This window comes from Indicator indicator, chromosome 1, assembly GCF_027791375.1.
Source record: "Indicator indicator isolate 239-I01 chromosome 1, UM_Iind_1.1, whole genome shotgun sequence".
NCBI classification, from domain to species: domain Eukaryota; kingdom Metazoa; phylum Chordata; class Aves; order Piciformes; family Indicatoridae; genus Indicator; species Indicator indicator.
The window spans coordinates 83888705-83906693 of NC_072010.1; the positions used below are offsets into that span (position 1 = coordinate 83888705).

Here is a 17989-nt window from a genome sequence, read left to right on the forward strand (position 1 = left end):
ACTCCATATATATACTCCTTATATATACTAAATTAGCATTCTACCTAGTGAATTCTGACTATTTAGTGCAAAAATTAGTACCTTGTACTTCAAAATTTTAGACAATACTAACATATTGAAATGATTAATAAGGAGATTTGTCTTTATTTAAATAAGAAACTTTTAAAAATCAAAACATTAAATGTGATAATTCCACTTGCACCCTACTGCCACTGAGCGCTTACTATTCTCATTTTTTAAGAACAGTTGATGATTAACTCAAACTTCAGTACTTTTAGCTGGTTTCCACACTGTTGTGCTACCACAGTGTTGATTTAGAATGGCCTCAGATGATCAAACAGATGGTCTAAACCCCTAAAAATGGCCTAACCCCCTAGTTTTTGGGTACTAAAGGAGGGATGCAGCAGCAGTAGTGTATATAAATGAGGACAGTGGGTGGTGCTGTTGGTGCTCTGTAGTACTCCTCTAAGTCCTGATTAACTAATTCCTGACTGACTAATTCCTCTAACTCCTGACTAAGTAATTCCTCTAACTTTCTGCATCTACCTGGTTATTTATAGAGGGTTTATTTTATACAGATCCTGCTTGGGGGAAACTTTCAGACCTATTGTATTGTTCCTAACTTAATACGTGGTGTGTCCTCCCAGGATAATAACCTGAGTACATCAAATCCAGAGTAAAAGAATGATTTTGTTCTAGGGCAACTTTCATAACTGCAGTGATGGTGAATGAAGCTGAGCTAAGACTTTAGAAGCTTTCAGTATGGGAAGAAGGCTCCTGTGAACGTTTAAAGTTGTGACTTAAAACCTTCTAATACCTAAATGTACTCTTCATACACCCACACACCTACACCAGAGTGGTAGATTATACAAATTTACATTTCCATTTCTCCAAGGATGTAGATTAAAATAAAGCCAAGGACTAAGTTATGTCTAAATGTTAGGCTTCTTTAATATGTGTCCATGAAGGTATGAATTCTGAAATGGCCACAAGCTGTGTTCTAATGTTACACAGCTCAAAACCTAACCTCTGAAAGGTGAGCAACAGATTCCAAGCTGCCAGAGATTGCTAGGCAGAAATGGTAGAGAAAGAGCTACAGCATGAAATGCTTACCTGGAATGATGACTGAGACGTTTTCTTAAGTTTCAGATTTATGATTGTTTTCTTCTAGTTTTTTGTTTTCTTCTATATTTCCAAGATCTTTGTCTACATGTTTTGATGCTGTCCTATAATGAGAGAAGGAGATCACTTTTACACAGCCTTGGCATTTTATTCTCTATCCTCACATCAATGGCACTGTCTCCTCCCCTCTCAGGAAAACAGAAAACTCTTACAGTTGTGTTCTGAGCAGAGCAGTAGGCTCGCATATGTCTATGAACAGGGCAATAGCACCGGTTTCCCCACTCGTGTTAGCAGCACAGGGAGTGTTGTAGTGAGGTGGGGGTTGGTCTTTTCTCCCTAGTATCAGGTGATAGAATGAGAGGAAATGGCCTGAAATTGTGCCAGGAAGGCTTAGATTGGAGATTAGGAAAAAAATGTCTTTGCTGCAGGAGCAGTGAGGCATTGGAAAAGGCTGCCCAGAGAGGTGGTGGAGTCACCATGCCTGGAGGTATTCAAGAAACATGTGGCCATGGAACTTTGGGACATGGTTTAATGGCCATGGTAGTGCTAGGCTGATGGTTGAAACTCGGTATTAAAGGTCCTTTCCAACCAAAACAATTCTATGATTGTGGTAGAGCTGTGCATGTCTGATTTACTTCTTGAGGAATTCAAAATTATTCTGAGCTACCAAACATTTAGTAAGGTTAAACCAGTTGTGCAGATCCATGTGCTCCTTGACAAATTTAATTGTGTAGCTCTTTTCAATAACCAGGCTTCAGGCATACTGAAATGTTAGAACTGTGGCTCAGATCTCATGATCAACATAGCAATGTTTTGTCTACATGTAGTAATTGACTTTCTGTTGTGCCAAACAGAAGTTCTTTAACTGTGAAGAAATTGATTAAAATACTGATGACACCAAAAAAAGCCAACCAATCCCCACTTTGCCCTGATGGAATCATAGAATGGTTTGGGTTGGAAGGGACCTTGAAGAGCATCTAGTTCCAAACCCCCCTGCCATAGGCAGGGACACCTTCCACTAGAACAGGTTGCTCAAGGCCCCCTTGATCTGTTCTAGTTATGACTGACACACGTTCGGTAAAGTTTTGTGTGAAATTTCAGGGTAAAGATTGTGTAAATGTTTGAGGGGGAAGACAAAAACAACAGAGGTATGCCTCATTTGAAAAGAACAGGTCTTCCTTCATGCAAGTAGAGGAGATGAATTAATGAGTTAAGTGCCTAGTTTAGCTTAGCACAATAAAGCCACTAAGCCATTCATTTAATATGTGAGAAGCCTCCCTGTCTGCCAAGGTGAAAGATTCCTGCAGCGCTGTGATAACATTTTGAAGGCCACAATTTTTAAAATGTAAATGGGCAAATGTGTTTGAGTGGGACAAAGTCAAATCCCCTGTGTCAAAGCAGATTATTGTATATGCATTTTCTCTGAGGATAATTTGTTTCCCGTACAGAAAAGTTAACATCTGTTGTGACAGATTCATGCATACGCTCACCCTTGCTTCAGGGCAAAGACCCAGAGTGACACTGACTTGCAAAATAACAATGAAGACACAGGTTAGCAAGATCGTGTGACATGTCATGCTGACACCATGCAGGTATGTACTTCCCAAAACCTCAACTGTTTGCTAGTGGAGTGTCTCTCTGCACAGCCTCCACCTGAGCAAAGGCCACCAGTGGTGGCTGGAGCACCTTGTGTGCCCTGAGCTGAAACAGCCTCGAATGGTACTGTCACAGATTTGCAGATCACTTTGGGTTGGAAGGGACCCTCAAAGGTCATCTTGCCCAACCCCCTGTAGTGAACAGGGACACCTTCAACTAGCAACTCGATCAGGCTGCTCAGGGCCACATCAAGTCTGACCTCAAATGCTTTCAGAGATGGGGCCTCAACCACCTCCATGGGCAACCTGCTCCAGTATTTCACCACTCTCACTGTGAGGAACTTCTTCCTAGTGTCCAACCTGAATCTACCCTGCTCCAGTTTCAAACCATTGCCCCTCATCCCGTTGCTGCAAGCCCTTCTAAACAGACCCTCCCTAGCCTTCCTGTAGGTCCCCTTCAGATATTGAAGTGTAGCTGTAAGTCAAGAGGGTACAGTTGAGCCCCTGTCTCAGAAGAGTGTCTGAGGAGGTGCAAATACACCTCTGCTGCTGAAATATTGCTCTCTGGGCTTTGAGAGCAGCCTTTGAGGTAGAGTGCTAGGGGGACATAAATTGCACTGAATGGATATTAAGAAGAGGTTCTTTGCAATGAGGCTAGTGAAATACTGGAACAGGTTGCCCAGAGATGTGGTTGAGGCCCCAACCCTGGAAACATTCAAGGTCAAACTCAATGGGGCCCTGAGCAACCCGATCTTGTTAAAGATGACCCTGCTCACTGCAGGTTATTTGTTGAGCAGCTTAAAGTTTTACTGCTTTGAAGCTGCATTTACCTTTTGCTACCAGTTTTAGAGTTCCTCTGTTCTGTTTCTGTGGCTGACAGGAAAGTGTCTGTGCTGAAAACCCACTTACTGCAAAGATCTAACTACTGCTTACCACAGGCAAACTAAATTTTTAAAACACTGAGATTCGCATCACAAAGTAACTTGTTCTACAGTGGGAAATTTCTATTGTGCAATAACTTTCTTCTGGTCTTCAAAACCTGAAAGCTGTAATGTGTGTAGAAGGATGGGATGCAATGAAGAAGAAAATTCAATGCTTTGGTAGAGACTGACTGACTTTCATGACTCTATCAAACAAATCCCTTTAAAAAAATAAAATATTAAAAATACTTGGTTTAGGTAAAGCACAAGATATGGCTTGATAGGTGGCTAATGAATCTTTATCTTAAATAAGTCATTAAATAAGCACCTCCCCTGTGGGGACAGGCTATGAGACTGGGGTCTGTTCATCCTGGAGAAAAGGTGGCTCTGGAGAGACCTTAGTGCAGCCTTCCAGTACCTGAATGGAGCCTACAAGAAAGCTGGGGAAGGAGTTTTTACAAGGGCTTGTTGTGATGAGGGGCAATGGATTGAAGCTTGAGAAGGGTAGACTTAGGCCAGATATTATGAAGAAATTCTTTAGAGTGAGTGTGGTGAGACATTGGAACAGGTTGCCCAGGGAGGTTGAGCCTGACCCCTCCCTGGAGGTGTTCAAGGCCAGGTTGGATGAGGCCTTGAGCAACCTGGTCTAGTAGGAGGTGTTTCTGACCATGTCAGGGGAGTTGGAACTAGATGATCTCTAAGGTCCCTTCCAACCCAAACCATGCTACAAATCTAAGAAAATTTGAGACAGTAGGGAAGAAGATGAAAAGCTGAAAGGATCTGGTCTTTGCTGTAATGAGTTTGTCTTAGCTGAAACACTAACTATTTTGGCAGGGGGGTTGGCCTCAATGATCTCCACTAGGTCCCTTCCAATCCTACCATTCTGTGATTCTGTGAGCTGGAGGGGAGAATACAGTATCATGCAGGTCTGCACTCATCGAACTGCTTCTGCCTGCTCTGGCAGACAAGTGAGTGGAGTAGTGGATTGATTACTGGCATGGCTCAGTGTGATTTTTTTTTTCTTTTTTTTTTTTTTTGGGTCTCTTATCAAGAGTTTTACAGTGCCCAAAGCAGACTGAATCCACATGACCTGAGACTTAACAGTGGAGGGAACTGTAACTAGCATTCCTAGTCTTTGATTAGGTTAAAATTATTCAGTGACTAAAGCCGGGAGACCCTGCGATGCGATCAGGTTTTGATTTTTAAAGTGTTCTATTTTAGTTCTGCATTCAATTAAACTGTTCCCTTCATTAAATGTCACCTCTATTTTCCTAAAGCCAAAATGAGTGGAAAATGGGGAGATTTAAAAAGCAGCACGCTGACTTTGAACTCCAGTTGTGGAGGATGGTATATACCCCTTGTTTGAAATGAAAGCAGCAGCACTTTTTCATGTCTGGACAGTCAGATGGATTTAGATTCTCAGTGCCTAAGACTGAAATCCTGCAATTTAATTCTGGTGGACTGGTGAGCTTGCTGACTTTTGTGTTGTTTATTCCCCAAATACTGGTATCTGGACAGATTCACCACATCAGCACAAGCACTACTGCTGCCTTTTTTAGTGTTATCTAAATGATGTTATTAAGAGACGCCAGAGTAATTCTGCACTGAGCTGCAGCAGTGCGATCCATTGGCAGAACCCTGCCAACAGCAGGGCATTAGGAGACCCTGGCACAGCACCAATCCTCAGGGCTCAACAGACGTGATCTGGGTTTGTAACAGAGAAATGCCTCAAAACATAGTTTCAATTGCTTCCTGAGGTGACTTGAGGCACAGGAGAAATGGTCCTTTGCCAGCTTAACATCCAACAAGAACTCCTTACTTTTTTTTGTATGTTCACTCCTGTAAGCTTGCTCCATTTGCAACTAAAAAGTGACTTTTGAGGACACCTGACCAGCTGGGCAGCACGCACTAAAATACTCCTAAAAGATTTGCCAAGAAGTCCACTTCTGCCCAGGCCATATCACACACTTAGTATCTATGGCCCCACAAAGTCCACACCTTAGCATGCTCTGAACATACTGTTCTAAAGAGTGAGAACCTGATTGTATGGATGTCCACACCCTAGAGGTGTTCAAGGCCATGCTGGACAGGGCCTTGAGCAGCCTGATTGAGTCGAATGTGTCTCTGCCCACAGCAGTGGGGTTGGAACGAGGTGGTCTTTAAGGTCCCTTCCAAACTAAACCATTCTATGAACACGAGGCTGCTTGTCAGTCTCAACCCTTTTTTTTTTTTAATTTTAAATTTTAAATTAATTTGTAAATCATAGATCATTCCAAACTCTTGCTAAAATTATGACTGCTGTTTTACATTTATCTATGCTTGCCTTTCAGGAAAATAATTATCCCCAGGGAATCCTAATCACACTCTGTAAGAAGAAACAGAGTGTACTTCTGTGTTAAGGTGCTGTTATTTTCATGAATTTTATTTAGTCTTCATGGTATTGTTTTTAATACAAAGACCATTTTTCATCTCAATTGCTTTGCTTGCTGTAGAGTAAATATTGAGTATTAAATATTAATGACTGAATATTAAATATTAAAGATTGAAGCTTGAAGAGGGGAGATTTAGATGGGATATTAGAAATTATTTACAGTGAGAGTGGTGAGACACTGGAACAGGTGTCCCAGGGAGGTTGAGGATACCCCTCCCTGGAGGTGTTTAAGGCCAGGCTGAATGAGGTCTTGAACAGCCTGATCTAGTGGAAAGTGTTTCTGCCTATGGCAAGGGGGTGGGAAGTAGATGATCTTTAAGGTTCCTTCCAACCCAAACTATTCTATGAATCTGGCACCTCTGTTTACACCAATCTTGCTTTCCACTTAATCCAATTATTTTCACATATTAATCAGTAGGAAAAAAGGCAAACATTAGAAAGACATTCCAGCCATCCAGAAATGAGTGCCTGTTTTCTAATTTTTGTCACTTCTATTCTAGAAGATTTATGCCTTGAACTAGACAGTTTCAGAGATGTCTTTTCTCTGGAAGGGAGCTACAGGATAAACAATACAAATGCTGAATCTTGTTCCAAACATACAGCAATTTTCCTATGTATTTGGCCTGCCACGTTTGGATTCATGTCTTCATTTCCTATATATAGTATCAGAAAAAGCAGAATTGTTGTGATCTAAAGTGTTCAGTTTCAGAGACACTAATAACAGCCTTGATTGCTGTGACCTAAGAAGAATTTCAAGAGCTTGGTGTGCTCTGAGTATGAACAATCTTAAGACTGCTGCTGTGCTTCAGTCTGCCTAGCTGAATGCTCCTTCACTGAATTTTAACCCATTTTAACCTTGCTCTAGCTTGCTGTGACATAGGATTTGTGCACTTCCAAAACTAAGGAGCAAAAATGGGACAAAGATCCAATCTGCGTGCAAAACTTCCATGCTTAGGGAATAGAGATACATAATGCTAGGTGCCTTATTTTCTTTCTAAGGTTTTAATATGGTGAAATAAGGAAAAACATGGTGAAAACTTAACTGAATTTCTGGCGAGTTGAAAATTTCATTTGTGAAGATTTTACTGAAGATGGGTGTCCTAGAATCACTCCACTGAGGTCTGCCTGACACAAAAAAATTTAGGAAGATTCTGAAGCACTAACTTCGTATTCTGCTCATGGCAAATTGGAAATGGAGAAACCTGTAGAAAACAAGTCTTTGGCCTTCTGCTCAGATGAAGGAGAAACATGGCATGCTGGGGAAGGGGTAGCCTCAACTCTTTATTCAGGAATGGGCCGTTTGCAGGATTTGGAATACAGATCAGTTCCTGATTGATGCGATAATATTCATAGTGAAAAAAATATGTGGCAACAATCAGCTTTTGCACCAAGTGGAGCTGAGGCAGTGAATAACTCTTAAAAGTGATTTATTGTGAATACATTCCAAGGCTACAAGGGTAACTCCTACTTAGTGTGGATGACAAGACAATAGAAGATTATACAAACCACAACACCAATAATGAAAATAAAAAGTAATGTTTTTCTTGCCTCGGCAGACTTGGAAAGTTCTGTGCTGCTGCCTTCTCACACTTCCCTTTGGTGTCACTTTGGGAATAGAGATTAGGTGAGTTACTGGTCAAGGGTGGGTTAAAAAAAATAATTACCAACTGTTGGTCTGGATGGAGATGGAGGGGTTGAGAATCAGACACAGGTTGTGTCTAAAGGTGTAAGGTGCTTTTCTTTTGCAAAGTCTAATTTAATTTGTAGACTATAATTCATAAGGAATATTTTGTCAGAATGGGTACTGTCACTCTGCTTGCTCTTCCAAGTGTGATGTGCAGAAAGGGAGGATAACAGATCAATTTAAATACATGCAGAGAACAGATGATCAGTGATGATGCATCAATTATGGATTTTTAGAGGCCAGCAACCATGTATCAAATACAGTGACTTAAGGGGATTTTTCTTTTGTTCCCAGTGAAGCTATCAATTCTAGCTCAAATTTTTACTCTAAGCTTGTAGAAGAGTAGTTGAGCATGAGGAAAAGAAGGGTTGTCTAATATGCTATAAACTGTGTTGAAGATGAAGAAATTACCTTAAATCATAAAGTCCCAGCAGAGGACATGCTGTATTTTATGATTCTTGTTAACTCTCCCCACCTAATGGCACCCAAACCATTTCTTCCATAAAAACTCCAAAATAGTGAACCACAGTTACAGAATTCCTCATTCTCATATAAAAAAAAAAAAAAAACCTAAAGGAAATTATTCTAGATATTATTACACTAGAAGTGTGGGAGGAGGAGCTCAAGACTATTATTACTTTTCAGTTTCTGCCAAAAAAAGCACAAGCTTTGTAAAAATGTTTTGTGTTTTTTTAACCCTTATGATATCTGAATGTGGTTCTGCACTTGGGTAATTTATGACAGTTCTTTATTTGAGAAACTTCCAAAACTTGCCTAATTATGGCTGGAGTAAAATCCTTATTTATTATTAAAAAAAAAAAAAAGTATTTTTAAGCAGATGGAGAATTCCCTCTTGTACATTCACATCAATGAAAACAAATTTGTTCATAGTAAAATCCCTCTGGTATATTTTAGATTTCATTTCATTTTAACAAAAGGTCATAAAGAGAATAACTGAATTTTGAGATTTGCTTCTATACCTGTACTGATTTGTGCATGTTACAAATTAGCTACCTTAAACTTTCCTGTTAAGAAGCAGCAGCTGTAAAGAACCCTTCAGAGAGCAAGCCTGCCCTCAGCTCTCCCTGGAAACAAATGTATGGGCTAAGCCAAATGGCATGGAGTCATGGCCATCTTTAAGAGGATGGAGAGTCAGGGATTACTATCATGTACTACTGGATGATTATCATAATCCAATTTACTTTCTAAAGTGTAATAAGAAAGAACAATTTAAAGCAAACAGGTCTCAGTGGAAAATCTTGTTCTGTGCCTGGGGAGGCTAAAACATTGATTTAGATTGTAACTTCTAGATTTTCAGCAACACAAGGTCTGTCTTTACCAATTCACTTCAGAGATCTCAAAGTATACATGAACAAATGAATTCAGGATCTCTCTTTTCTCTGAGATGTTTTAGACTTATCTGTAACTCATTCCATTTTTAAGGCAAGCAAGCAGCCCGACTTCTAAATGAAGACAATTTCTAGTGCCAGGAAAACCATGCAGTGGTAACATCCCACAATTAACAAGCAGGTACTATATTTAAATGGAAGATTAAGCAGAAAATTTGCTCTTCAGGGAAGCAAATTTTGCGATGGTCTAGAAAAGTCTTGGAACCCCACCTCCAGAAGGCAAGCCCTGTTAGGACAAGCTGATCAGAGGGACCGTATTTCCTTTCCCTATTAAATGCATTAACTTTAACAACTTATCCACACTCAGACTACTGCAATGCTGCAGGAAGGAAAGCAGGTAAACATGCATTTCTGCTTAACAATATCCCTTTTTTGCTCGCTTTAGTATCAAGTTTTCCAGAAACTCTTACTTTGATTTCTTCACGTAGAGCCAGTAGACGACACCTGCAACCAGAGCAACCAGCAGAAGACCGACTACAATCCCCACTATTAGCTTTGCCTGGTCATTAACCTTTTCACTGTTGTCATCTGAAGCAAAGAAGAAAAGTTAATGAGGTAAGCTATAGCAAAGTAAAGTGCTACACATTCCTAAAGAACTTCCATCAGAAACAAGAAAAGGGGTCAGAAAAGTAAAAATTTAGTACAGTAGGTCTTGTTGCCTTGAAGTCCTGTTCTTAGAAAAACGATTGAAAGTTTAAAAAAGTCCCATTCTTAATCAATCATGGCACCAGCTATTTCAAATCAAGACCAGCTCTGAGGGAGTGTGGAAATTTTCAGTGGCACTAAATAGGTCTTGAACTGTGACAATCAACAGAAAGGGTTATAGAGACAGAAAATTGTACATACCACTTCTATCCTCTGGTTCATCGTACTCTGGAATACTTACTGAAAAGAAAAATGTTAAAATGAATTTAAAGACAAAATATATTAGACCTGAAGATCACCTTTAATTGCCTATTTACAGCAATGCCAGAAATACAGACAGTTCATGCAGTGTTTGCCAAGCAACAAGGTAATGAATCTTAGGGAATCATAGAATCATTTAGGTTGGAAAAGACCTCTAAGATCATTGACTCCAACTGAAAACCTAACACCACCACAGCCATTAAACCATGTCCTAGAGCACCATGTCCACACGTTTCTTCAACACCTCCCGGGGTGGTGATTATCTTTAAGCAAAGGTTTTTTCTTTCTGATTATAAATTATCCAATTGAGGAATCTTTTTCAAAATCTCTAATACTCTAATCTCAGAAATATTTCTGAGTATTTCTGTGCTACCCTTCCACAAACTGTGGCTTCTTAGCAACTTTCATCATTGAAGAGTGACATTTGATTACAGCCCAGTATGACTGATTTTTTTAGAGACAAGTCATACCAGTAATAACAAACTGGAGTTTGGAGACTAAAAGATCAGCTTAATTTAGTGATGAGTAAAGACTTTTGCCTTGTAATAATGTATCATTGTGCAATATTTTTGTTTTATCATGCTGTAGTATTTCATAATACTTATTTTTGTAAGTAATCACAGAATGCCAGGTTGGAAGGGACCTTAAAGATCAGTCTGACTGACCTGTCTAGGTAATAGTAGAGTTGGAATGAGCTGGCCCAGCTCCATGTCAAGCTGAGTCTTCAAACTGACTGATGTAGGGGAACCACTGCTTCCCTTGGGAGATAATTCCAATGCCTGTTCTCACGGTGAAACATTTTCTTCTGGAGTCCGAGTGGAATCTCCCCAGGAATAACTTGTCCCCATTATCCCTTGTCTTTTCCATGGGACTCCTTGAAAAAAGGAGAGTCTCCATCCTCCTGGTAGCTACCCTTGATGTACTGGTCCATGGTAATAATTTATTGCTTACAAGAGATAACAAGCCCAGGAAGCCCTGAGGACTGAGTCCAGAAAGCTATCACGGTACTACTGATCAAAGTGGTTTTACAACTGTTTGACTCAAGATAAAAAGGTTCAGTATCTTATCATCAACATTACTATCAACATCATATGAGTGTGAAGTGTGGGTACTTTGTGAGAAACTATGAGTTTAAGGAAGCAAGTCTTTAGAAAACACTCACTAGCAGAGACGTTCAGGGAGGTCACAGTCCTTTCTAGCTCATTTTCTGCAATGCAAGTTAGAGTCACATTTTCCTCAGGAGCAATTACAATTTTACTGGAAAATCTTCCGTTAACGTATTTGGTCTCCTCTGTCTGAAAAGGTACAAAAATGAAGATCAGTATCCTTGGGGGGGGAAGCAAAGAAAACCAGATGCATTACCTGGATTACACACTGAAAATATTCAAAGGGACTTTTCAGTTTGCCAACCAATAACAGCAGGAAGAATGCATTATTATATCAAATGGTGATGTGAATATTTGCAGTATTGGCCACGATATCCAGCTGTAGCTACGTTTTGTGTTGTGTGTGCTGTAAGATCACTGATGAAGATGCATTTTTGGGAATGTTAAGCACAGTGTATTTGCTTCTGTTTTTTTTTTTTTTTTTCAATTATTAAAACATATTCCAAGTGACAAAATTCTTACAAACACAAAACTCAACTCAAGTCTCATTTCTTTCCATCTTTTGAGGAAAATAATCACTGCTAAATTTCCCACTTACTAGCTTTCCAAATTGTTCCCACACCAAGCATTATTTTTCCAAGCCACAAGTATTTACTAGTACCTGCTAAACACCCTTAGTAGAATCTGTACTGTAATTGTGATGTTGCTCCTTAAATTTGCTGTACATAATTCATTGGTTAATACAATATCCAGAGAAAATTATTTTCAGTCATTTATATGGCAATTCCTGCCCTACAGCCTCAAGTAAATGGACAAATTTGGACAGCTAGACATAGTATCTCTAGGACTACAGGAAAATCTAAGGAAAATCAAATTATACTTCCCGTCTTTTACTGCTTGTCTAGATGTCTCATTTTTTTTTCCTGCTAAGGCAAAATATTGCAGTGCTTTGCATGTGATTTGGTAATCAATATGAAAATACTTCAGTTTGCTTTCTTTCCAGGAAATTTTCCTGCTGTATATGGCTAGTCCCTGTTTCCTCCTCAGGATAACTGCATTATGCTTCTGTTTCCAGTGAGAAGCAGCAGGTGTAACCACACAAAAACTATAAAAATCAAGATAAAACCTGCAAAGCCCATAAGGAACCACAGTGACTGTATTTTCTGACTGTTACTTGCCACATTTCATTACATCTCCCTCAGTTAATGCTTACATCAAGCACCCATTTGCTTTCTAATGGAAGTTCTATGGTTCTGTCATTTGTCAAATGCAAGGGCAACACCACATTACCCAGATAAAATGACTAAGTACCTTAAGTAAAAAAAAGAAAAGATTTGTATTTCATATACAACCTTTTCTTTTTCCTTCCAGGTTTGGCTGGTAGCCATTGGATCTTCCATGCTTCCACCTGCTCTGTTCAGAAATCATCTTTACCATCAGAAATCATCTAGGTGAGTACCACTGTAGCTACAGCTTCCACTCCAATTTCTCTTAGATAAATGAAACAGACTTATTTTCTTCAATCTTCCTCCCCAGAAAATATCCTTTGATTTTGAGGAATACACTATCTTTTGGTGGATAAAGTAGTAAAAAAAGATACTTGCTTTATTTATGATGCTTCCACTACCAGTAACTGTCCACTGCACTGCTGGTTTGGGGAAACCCTCCACATGGCAGACGATTGTTTTAGACATTTTATTTGTGTTGGTTTTCTTTGTCATTTTGATTTGAGGTTTTCCTAGAAGAACAATATTACAGTTAACCACTTTGTTTGAAAAAACAAACACACACCCTATTAATAATGACAGCTATCTGCTCCCTTACCTTCCACAATAAGTTTAAGTGTCTTTCTTTTCTTTAACCCTTCAACTTCCTGCAACGTAGTTTCACAGATGTAGTTTCCAGCATCCTGATACTGAAGACTTGAAAATGATGGACTTGTTTGCATTCTAGTATTGTCCTGATAAAGGAAGGAGTTTAATCTCTATGAATTCTAATTCAGAATACATTAACCTCTAAATTACAAATGTGACTACAGAATTTTTCACATGCTTTGGTAGATTAGAGCCTTATTTTTAAAGAGCTCCCCCATTAATATGCACTTTTGAATAGCTGGCAGCAACATAACAGCATGAGAAGTGGAAACTACTGGAGATTTATAAAAGCTACCTACCTCCCTTATTCTTGAACAAGAAGACATAGATGGGGTGAAGAATTATTTCTGAGTTTTTCTAGTAGGCTAGCCAAACCCACTAGTGATACAAACTGTTTTGATACACAGACAACTCTTCTCTAGGCCATGCTTAGGAGATCAACATACACTACTAAAGAACCATCAAGCATCATTATTTTTAGTTTCCAGTAGTGCAGGCTTGATTTAAACCTACCATGTAAGACAGCTTACCTTTTTTTCACCAGCCACTAAACGCTATTTGGTAATATCTGATCTCTCAATCTACTTTTGCCCTTTTTATTATGTTTATTGGAACCAAGACTAAGCTTGCCTCGGAAAACAATTAATGAATCCAAATTCCTCCAAACAGGCTTTCCTTCTTAGAGGGACCTGATTCTCAAAGTGTTTTGTAGAGATTATTTCAAAAGTTACATTTCTGGCACTACTTCCCTGTAAATGATTTTCAGGCAGCAGCCTGAAGTCCGTAGCTCTCATTTTAGCCCCATCTGTAAGACTCATTTTAACAAAGTTCTTTAAAAAGTCCAATGAACTCCTATTTTCCTTGCCTCCCTTTCCTCCCTTCCTCCCTCCCCTCCCTCCTTCCAGAACGCTGAAGCAGCAGCAGTAATATGAAGAGGTGAACACTCAGATGAAGTGTGAAGTAGACGAATGACTGACCTTTATCCAAAACACAGTTGCATTTCTGCTCGAAGAAATCGTGCATGACACAGGCAGGGCCTCTCCAATCTGTTTGGTGACTTCGCCACTAGGAGTAAGCTGCAAATCCAAATCTGGAGAGAAACAACACTTGTCAAAAGTTAATCCTGGCCTATTTCAAAAGGCTTACCAAGGAAAGAAAATGTGACTAATTACACTCATTAAATTCAAGATTTCATTTCTTCAATAAAACCTAAGTCAATTTTACAAGTTAAGGGAGAATAGAGAATTATTCTAAAATAGGCACTGCAGAATATTTGTGGGTTTGCTGTAATTATCACCTAAATGGAAAAGCAAAACCACAGTAATCACTAGACAAATGGATGCATTTTATTTCACCTTGTACTGCTGAAAGAATAATAGAGGGGAAAGGAGGAGATGGAGTAGTGCTTCACATAGCAGGATGTGCAACTTGAAAGGGGAAGCACAGGCTGCTATGGGCTAGGTAGAGATATTTCTTCAGAGGAGAAGCCATGCAGATGGGGACAGGCTTACCTAAACAGTAAGAATGGAGGGGAGGAGGACAAGGGGTAACTTTCTCAAATCTGATGAAACAAGTTGATTTTCATCTAGAGGGGCTGAGGATGGTTAACACAGAGTGCATGAGACATGATACTGAAAGCATGAAGAGTCTGAATCATAGGATTCTGAGGCCCTTTGATATATTGCTTTTTCATCTGTAACTTCCAAAGCCATTTTTGTGTAAGTTGGTGTCCAAGCATTGCCTGACCTGTTTTGGCTCCAGAGAAACTGCAGTTGATGAGAACCACTAACAGAAAGATCAGGAAACGGTGCTCTAGATTTTTCCTAGTATATGGATTTGGTGGTCTGGTGATTTCTTATTAAAAAAAACCCAAACACACAAACAAAAATCCAAACAAACAAAAAACCCCCAAACCTACACAGAAAGAAAAGCAGAGTTTGCCAAGCTAAACTGCTTTTGTTTCCCCTCACAGTTCCTTGCTTGGAGCCAAATTGCCTGGTTGAAGGACTATCACAGATGCAGACACACACACACTCTCAAATGGCAAGCACATATGATTCCATCATGAATATAGTCCTTGCTGGAAAAGGATTGCAAAACATCCTTTTGGCTTTTAAGCAGAGTTTAAAGAAGAAAAAAAAATAAAAATCTTGAGGCAAAATCACAGTTGGTAGAGAAAACGGAAAACAGTTTCTTTAAAAAAAAAAAAACCAAAACCAAACAAAAACCAAGCAGTGAACTTAGCTACTGGCTTCATTCAGTGGTTGCCCTGGGAACACTACTGTAATTAAAAGGCAGAACTAGAGGGAACAACTCTGGGGGTCTATCCTGTACTATGAGTCTGCATTATTATCTCTGTTATGAGTCTAATGCCTTGTCCAAGAGGTCACAAGAACTGTACTTTCATCTGTGTCAGAGTAAAGCACAGATCTTGCCAGAGAGATGAAATGGCATTGTGCTTCTGTGTTCCTATGGGGATTTCTCCTCCTTTCTCCTCAAACTAGTAAATGCGACCAAACTAACAAGATTCTAGAGATCTTGTCATTGCTTCCACAAGAAAAACAAATTATCGTCGTCGTTGTTAATAATAATATGACAATATTTAGACAGTGAGCATTTGAGCACATACTACTAAGGAAGTAGGGTGTTTAAAAAATAATAATAACAAAACAAAAAGCTAAGTTAATCTTTCCCCTCCCTTCAAGGTGACTTTCCTTCCACACATCTACTTAAAACTTTTCTTCTTAGAAGCACGATAGCACCTCAAACCTAACAGACCACCCTAGAACATACAGAAGGGATTCCTCTTACAGGAGCTCACTGAATTTTTGCTATTTATCTCAGGCAAGACAGAACCCAGAGCAACTCTTCAGCCCAGTTTTCCTCCACAGTAGCAGGCCTGGTGCCTCCCCCCGCCTCCCATATTTGGGGTGTAACTAAGTCTACAATCCCTCTTCCATTGGTTCAGGACAATTTAAACTGTCAGAATAAACTGCATAGCTAGAGCAGTACTTCACAGAATCACAGAATGACTTGAGTTGGAAGGGACCTCAAAAATCATCTAGTTCCAGCCCCCTTGCCATGAGCAGGGACACCTCCCATTAGACCAGGTTCCTCAAAGCCTCATTTGTAAGATGATTTATGAGGCAAGTACAGAATTAAGCTACTGTTTAAAAAAGAATCTCCTCTAGGAACCCTACATACAGCAATTTGATTTGGATTAATAATTATCTGTAGGGTCCACAAAGAAATGTGATGAAGGTACTTTTTACCTCTCAGCTTACATGCTCCATCCATTAGTAAATAATCTGTTCCTGGTATGGAAGGATGAGGATAAAGTGTTTCTTGCATACAGAAAATTCTCAACATTAATTTTTCTTGCCATTGCACAAAAACCTTTGTTGGAAGAATTTTTCCATACATTTCCAGCTTGGCTTTGAAATGTTCTTTCATAAACAAACTTCCCATCAGGCACCCTTTTCAATGCTTGCTAGCTCTTAATGTGCTCTCACTTGAAGTCTTGCATTGATTTCAGTGCTGTCTTTGCATACCAAGTAGCACGGGGAAGAGACAAAGGGTGCTTTCTGCATGTATTACCACATCATCTGAGAGAAGTATGGAATTTATGTGGGGAAGACTGGAACAAACAAACTGGGGTTTGGGGTTGGTTGGGGTTGTGCTTTTGGGGTCTTTAGTTTGATTTTGGGGTGTTTGGTTGTGTTTCTGGTTTGGTTGGGGTTTGGTTTGGTTGGAGGGGTTTGGTTCTGGGTTTTCTGGTTTGGTTGACTGGCGGGGGGGGGGGGAGGAGTTGATGTTGGGGTGTTTTGGTTTGCTATTGGGCTGTTTTCTGGGTTGTTTTTGCTCTAAGTGAAAATGAAACTCTAAAATACCAAGATTGGATGTGAGGAAATTAAAAGACCAGGCTCAGAATTAAGGCTTTTTCAGTGTAACAGCATAGACAGGAATACTCCCCCATGTTTGGAAAAGTAAGTAATAAAGCAAAAGAGGAAGGAAAAGTAGGATTTGATAGGCATTAATAAGTATTATTTGAAAGACAAAAAATCATCATGGAGGCATAAAAAAAATCTGAAGATCAAACACCAAAAATTATGTAAGGACCCTAGAAGGGGAAAGCACTAAAAAATATTGAATTTTGCTGGGAAATTAATATAAAGTAAGCAATTGAAATCTGAAATGAAATCTGAAATCTAAAACTTCTAAGAGTCTGAGAAAGCTATAAAAGGAGTTTTCCTCACAAGAAAACATGTTGCAGAAATGCTTTAGATCAGCATAAGGCAAGCCACCCAAGGAGCTTAAAGACAAAGGCATGGTCTGGGCATTCAGGAATAATTGAACTACCCCAGGCCACTGCACCTCACTTAAACAAAGGCTTTGTTGCAGGTAGAGGTGTTTAAAAAAAGCCAAACAAACCAAAATGAACCCTAAGCGAAGTAAAGCAGTAGGGTACTGGTGTACCTGTGAGTTCTAAGTAGCTGCCAACACTGGAAAGATTTCTGTCAAGAAAATCTGTGTTTTTCTCATATAGTAAAACTCTTCTGACACACAGAGAAGGGACAACTCGATTGTTATAAAGAACTTGGAGCTGAGGAAGCCATTCTTTAAAGTAACTATTTATGGAAGTACAAGCAGACCTGTAATACACTTGGAATAAAATAAAAGGTTCAGTTACACCATAGCAAAGTACCTTTGAGATGGGGCAGCTAGTGGCATAGTACAGAGCTCTCTTCAGCTCTTACATAGCCTGACTCTTGGCAAAGAGAAAGGGCAGGAAGAAAAAGAGCAGATGACCTTATTAAAGACCAAATGTTCATTAAATGAAGTAGTGTAATTATTCCTGTACAGATATTTTCTGCATGCATTATACCTCTTCTGAAAGAAAAAGAAGTTATCAAAACCAAGCATACAAACATGAAGTTTCTTT

General features: G+C 39.4%; 1 protein-coding gene across 1 annotated transcript in view; it reads right to left on the reverse strand.

Annotated features, from left to right (window-relative positions):
• Nucleotides 1–1138: 1138 nt before the first annotated feature.
• Nucleotides 1139–17989, reverse strand: part of ALCAM (activated leukocyte cell adhesion molecule) — a 35942-nt gene continuing 19091 nt past the window's right edge. The window contains exons 8-16 of the mRNA XM_054384713.1: nucleotides 14025–14137; nucleotides 12998–13133; nucleotides 12778–12911; nucleotides 11230–11362; nucleotides 10008–10046; nucleotides 9572–9689; nucleotides 9075–9081; nucleotides 7617–7735; nucleotides 1139–1226 (exon numbers count right to left, since the gene is read on the reverse strand). Of these exons, the coding sequence (XP_054240688.1) occupies nucleotides 1139–1226; nucleotides 7617–7735; nucleotides 9075–9081; nucleotides 9572–9689; nucleotides 10008–10046; nucleotides 11230–11362; nucleotides 12778–12911; nucleotides 12998–13133; nucleotides 14025–14137 (887 nt within the window). The remainder of the gene's footprint in view (nucleotides 1227–7616; nucleotides 7736–9074; nucleotides 9082–9571; nucleotides 9690–10007; nucleotides 10047–11229; nucleotides 11363–12777; nucleotides 12912–12997; nucleotides 13134–14024; nucleotides 14138–17989) is intronic.